The sequence below is a fragment of the Charadrius vociferus genome, unplaced genomic scaffold (assembly GCF_000708025.1).
Source record: "Charadrius vociferus isolate BGI_N301 unplaced genomic scaffold, ASM70802v2 scaffold259, whole genome shotgun sequence".
Classification (NCBI taxonomy): Eukaryota; Metazoa; Chordata; class Aves; order Charadriiformes; family Charadriidae; genus Charadrius; species Charadrius vociferus.
The window spans coordinates 4880413-4885770 of NW_009661368.1; the positions used below are offsets into that span (position 1 = coordinate 4880413).

The following is a 5358-nucleotide window of genomic DNA, read 5'->3' on the forward strand; positions in this document are numbered from 1 at the left end:
CATGGTCGGTGCTTTTTGCGCCAACCTTGTTTGGCAACGGGTATGAGCTTTCAGGAGCATCTACCTGCTGAGCTTTTTGCCTGGTTTGTCCAAATTTCCCACCTTCCAGCCAGATCCCACTGCAAATAGCCCAGCCCAGGCTCCCGCGCAGGTGAAACACTGTCCTGCACGGGGGAAACCCATGCTCTTCCAGGCCCGTTGGAAATATTTCCCATCGAAGCTTTACTTGGGCAGAGAGTTGAGCACAAACTTGAGCAGAAAGCAAATGCTTTCAGCACAACACTCCTTGCTTTGAGTTGCCTGATCACAACTGAGAAGTGTTGGCCCCAAGCTGAAAACTCCCGGTTGCTGAAAGCCAAGAAGGCTTTGGCGGTGAGCGCAGCTTCTCAGTGAACCGCTGTGATTTCCTGCCATGAAGGAATGGCTGGAGCAAAGCTCTTGAGTTTAATTAAACGTGGCCTTGGAGTATGAACTCTATATTTCCAAGCTCAGCCTTAGGAAAAGAACCATCCTGGGGCAGAAAGCCCTGGGTTGCGAGGTTGTTTGCGTCCCTGATTTCAGGTGCAAGCACACTTTTTTTTTTTTTTTTTCCCCTCCATGCGGTAGAGACCCTGTGGTGAACCCTCCTGGGGCTCAAACTAAGCCTGAACTCCAGAAGAGCTGGCCCAGGCTCCCGCTGCCGGAGAGCGGCCGCTCCGACAGCGCTTCTGCAGAAGCAAAGCGGGGAAAAGGGAAGGTCCTGCAGGAGAGATTCCTGTAGGGCAAAGAGGAGCGAGATGCTGGGAAAAGCCGAATTGCAAAATCTGTGCCGTGCAGAGCCCTGCTGTGCAGGCGTTTCTCGATGGAGGGTTTCAGCTGCGCTTCCCGGAGCCTCCTCTGAAGAGGAAATCTGTTTGGTCGTGGGGCTCTGGCTTTCAAGCTGAATTTCTGCTAATGCTGTAGGAGGGAAGCTTGCAAATGGTGGCTGCGTGTGATCCGAGGCTTCCTCTGATGTCATGTATGTAAAATATAGCCTTTACTATAACCGTCCCCGAGCTGCTCTGGGATCTGCGTAGCTCTCAACAGCTACCCCAGGGTCTCTTTTCTTGTCTTCCCCCAAACTGCAGATTCCAGGCCCTTTTTATAGGCAGCACCTGTTAGTTTCCCCCACAGGCAGCCCTGCTGCAGGTGAAATTCCAGCAGGATTATTTTGGGGCTTCTCTTGCCCGTTGGCCCGTTCCTTTAGAGAGTGACCATGGAGCTCCGGATGCCAGTGACCAGCTGCACGGTGCTTCTGGAGCACGCGGCTCCTTACCCAGCTCCTTTGGAAGGAGAGGAAAAAAAAAAAAAAAAAAATTAAAAAAAAAAAATCTATTTTTATCAGGAAGCATCCAGGCAGCTTCTCCTGAATTAAACCCCGGCCTCTTGCAATCTGTTCGGTATCAAATACTTCAAAAGGTGGAATACGGGGCGGGAGGGAGGGGGGGAGGAATGTGTCACCGGGATGGAAAACTTGCACCGCAGCGGGAGAGCTGGGGATTATTTTGTTCTCAACTTAAATAGAATATCAGGAGGAGGGAGGCTCTGCCAGACCAGGCACGGCCCGATGCCTCTGCTCGTGCCTCTTGTCAGGGCTGGGAGCGCTCCGGGTCTGCGTAGCGAGGATGCTCCCACCTACGTGGGAACTGTCAGGTGATGATTTTCAGGGCTCTAAAATCCTTTGCTAATTCTGGAGTGTAGGATAGAGCAGATTACAGGGTCAGAGTACCTAAAGTCCCCTCGATCTCGGTGGCGAAAGGATTGCGCACCGACTCTAGGTGGTTTGAAATCAAAGTCTAAGAAAACAGTGTCATCGGGCGGCACTGTGAAGGTGCAGGTGGGAAGCAGGTCTGCGCTCAACCGATGCTTGCGGTGAGAAATCTCCACATGTCCTGTGTGTTTGCAGCACGAAGGCACCCCGCATCCCGCTGCTGGTGCACAGGCACGTCGTGAGGGTACGGGGCTCGCGTGTGCTGCTGGCAAATACCCGCTGGGAGGTGGCTCCACCGGGCTCCGAGCCCCACTGCGCTTCGGGGTGAGCACCCAGAAAGGAGAAGGAGGAGAGACATCTTCTCCTGGGTGCAAGGAGAAGCTGCGTGTAGGGGGAAGGGAGGAGAGAAGCTTCAGTGGAAACTTTACATTTTCTAACTTGCATATTCTGGGGTTTTCTATCAACTTCCCCTTTGTGTTTTCCCGTCTCAGGGGGGTGGGGGCATCGCTCTGCGTGCTGCTGCTGGAGTTTGAAGATGTTTCTGAGCAAGCAATGAGTCAGGTTGGTCCTGGTGTAGGGCTGTTGGGCGCAAGGTCGGCAGGTAGAGAAGCTGGGTGGTCTGGCCAGGACTTGTGCTCCTTGGCTGGGAGGTGTGAGCTGGTCTCGTTAAGGCAGCGTGGTGTTAACGTGGCATATCGTGGCTGAAGCTCATGTACGGTAGATGTCCTGCAAACCCTGAATGGGGCGATCTGAAGAGCACTGGCTGAGCAGAGCTGTGCGTGAAAGTCTTTAAAGTAGCGTGGTGGCTCACAGCAGAACGCATGGAAAAATACCAAAAAGCCATATTTTAGTCCTACTTGAGAGGTTACCTGGAGCTGCGCAGTATTTTCTGCTGTGACCAAGAGACTGAGAGCTGCCAGGGAAGCCTCCTGCCGTGCGGCCCTGGAGGCAGCACGAAGCCCTTTGTCCTGAGAGCAGTCGGGGGCCAACTTTGGGAGCAGCACCGCTGTCGGGAAAAACCCTGTGTGGTGGTGGCCCCACTACAGCAGCACCTCTGGCAGCCTGTCACGGGATAACAGCATGTTCCCTGCCTGCAAATCCCTCGTCACAGGGAGCACGCAGAGGGTGCTCGCGCACCGCTGCCTGACGAGGGGGTGATGTGGGCTTGGTGGTACGAGATGCGCGCGGACCACCCGCAGCCCGGCTGCAAACCTGGGCTCTTGGAGAGGCGACCCCGCTGCCTGCAGAGACAAATCCCTGTGACCCCCGGGAAGGCAGGGACGTTGTGCCGAGGTGGCGGTGAGCTACAGCCCAGCCACGCACCGGGTATGGCTGTACCCAGCCGTGCTCAGGTGAAATGCCCGGCGCTTTTGAGGATGCTGCTCTGAGATCCCATCGCTGCAACTAAGAAATGAGCTTTGGGGTTGAGTCAATGCCCACACCGCTCATCCTCGCCACGCTCTGGCATTGGGATCAGCTCTGGTGCCCCAAAGCAGGCGCTTCCCCCGGCTTTCTCCCCTCCGGTACAATGTGTGCCTTGCGAGGAGATGGACAGATGGAGAGAGGGAGGATGAGGAGGAAGCGCTGGGCTCGCTGCAGGCCGTGTGGGGCAGCCCTCCCTGGCGTGGGGGACCCTCGAGGGGACACGGTGGGGAGGTCACCACCCTGCAGAAGTCTCTTAGGCAGCATTGCAGAGGGGAGCAGTGAGCAACACGTTCATCACGGGGTGCAGAGCCCCTGTGGCAGGGAGGGGACCTGGTGCCTGGCCCCCAGCTTCCCGCGGCCCCCGCTGCCTTGCGATGCCGCGTGCTGACGAGCGAGCGGTGAGGCTTGTTGGTGGAGCGAGCAATTAGCAATGCGGTCACCCTGGTCATGCAAAGGAGCTGGGGGGGGGGGTCTGTGCAGTGGGTGACTGGGGGTGCCAGGTCCCTGTGCCCAGAGCAGCGCCGTCCCCCGCCTGGGTCATGTCCCCATGTGGGTGCTCAGCAAGAGGCGGATGATGAGCGGTGGATGATGCTTCTGTGCCTTTGAACTTCCTCTACACATTTCTCAACCACCTCTTGCGAAAGGTCCGGGGGCAGCGGGCGATGGAGAAGCTGAGGAGATGCCGCAGCGGCGGAGCCGGCAGCGCGTGCCCTGCGTCACTGCCGTGCTCTGCACATGGGGTGCATCAGCCCCCACCGAGGACAGGGGCTCTGCTCCCCCAGATTCGGGTGTCACCCAAGAAACATGGGCTCACCTTGGAGAAGCCCAGACCACCATTGCTCAGACACAAGACCGAGGCTCAGCCTGGATGATGCGCTTGGATGTGACACAAACCAGATATTTGTCCTCCACACTTGTCTTCTGGGACAAACTTGTCTCGATGTTGAGTGCCGCTGCTGCGTTAGCCCTGGTGTGACTTTGAAGGGAAACACAACCCTTGGCAGGGCTGAAGCTTTCGGCTGTGAGCGTCAGCCTGTGCTGGAGATGCAGTGGACTAATGCCCTGGGCAAAAAGTCTTTAACTTGAGGACTCTGGAGAAGCTGTGCTCCTGGTAACTCTGGCCATCAAGATTGAGTAATTGCACAGACAGTGAGAACATCTGTGGGTACACCAAATACCGCTGGAAGTCAGAAGGGATTAACAGCTGCCAGAAATCCTCTGCAGGCTCTGTGGGAGCCAGCCGTGGCCGGGAGAGGTCAGAGCAGCTCCTCCTACAGCGGGTCCTCCTGGGAGCATCCAGCTGAGGATTTTGTCCCATCCTGGGGACGGCTGCGGCAGGGGAGGCTGTGGGGGTACCCAAGGGCAGCCTTCACAGGAGTGGCTGCCCTGGGGTTTTCTGGAGTGAGAGACGTGGGCTGCAACTGCAGCCCTCCAGGCAGCGAGGCTGAAGATCTGGCTGTGCCGATGCATCTCCCACCCTCCTGGGATGCTGGTCCATACGTTCTCAGCGCCGCTCAGCTCCAGCAGGAGTTACCTGCTCAAACATGACTGTCCCTGCGTGACAGTGACACCGTTTCTGCCTGCCACTTGCCAGCTCCGGGATTGCAGCCGTCAGCAGTGCCCAGCCCCTGCCATCAGCAGGCAGATTTAGGGGGTTCTCCCATCTCTCTCCCGCGTGGCTTAAAAATGTTCCTTTAAGCAGTGACCTGTACTGAAATCTCATTCAATTCAGTCACAATAACTATATTGGCATGGCGAGTGTTGCCAAAATTAACTCCTCGAGGAGCTGTGTGGGCGATGGGGCGGCTGTCTCTGCTGTTCCAGCTGCTTTTAGGGAGCAGCGGCATCGCTGGTTCCCATGGGGCTGAGCCAGACGGCTCATGGCGCATCTCTCCTGCGCAGCAGCGAGCTCGGACCCCCATCCCTGCTGGCTCTGGCTGCAGGTCCACCCAAGGTGGATTTTGGTACTGCCCGTTCACGGGGAGAGCGGAGCTCCTGTGGTTTTCCTCGAGACCTCAGGGGTTTCTCCCTGCCTGACCGTGCTTGGGGGAAGGTCTGTGGGCACCCATGGGTGCGTAGGTGAGGGGGCGCTTGGGATGGCGGCTTTCTGTTGGTGCGGGGAGGCGCAACGCGGTCGGCTGGGTTGGGGAGCCTTGTTACTGAGATGCTTCGAAGGGGACTGCTCTCCTCTGTCGGTGACAAGC

The 5358-nt window shown here is 57.3% G+C and overlaps 1 protein-coding gene across 1 annotated transcript in view; it reads left to right on the top strand.

Annotated features, from left to right (window-relative positions):
* The window catches only part of LOC104294007 (tyrosine-protein phosphatase non-receptor type substrate 1-like), a 24356-nt gene that overhangs the window by 13946 nt on the left and 5052 nt on the right, over window positions 1-5358 (top strand). The window contains exons 3-5 of the mRNA XM_009893562.1: window positions 1925-2053; window positions 2221-2322; window positions 2841-3028. Coding sequence (XP_009891864.1) covers window positions 1925-2053; window positions 2221-2322; window positions 2841-3028 — 419 coding nt within the window. The remainder of the gene's footprint in view (window positions 1-1924; window positions 2054-2220; window positions 2323-2840; window positions 3029-5358) is intronic.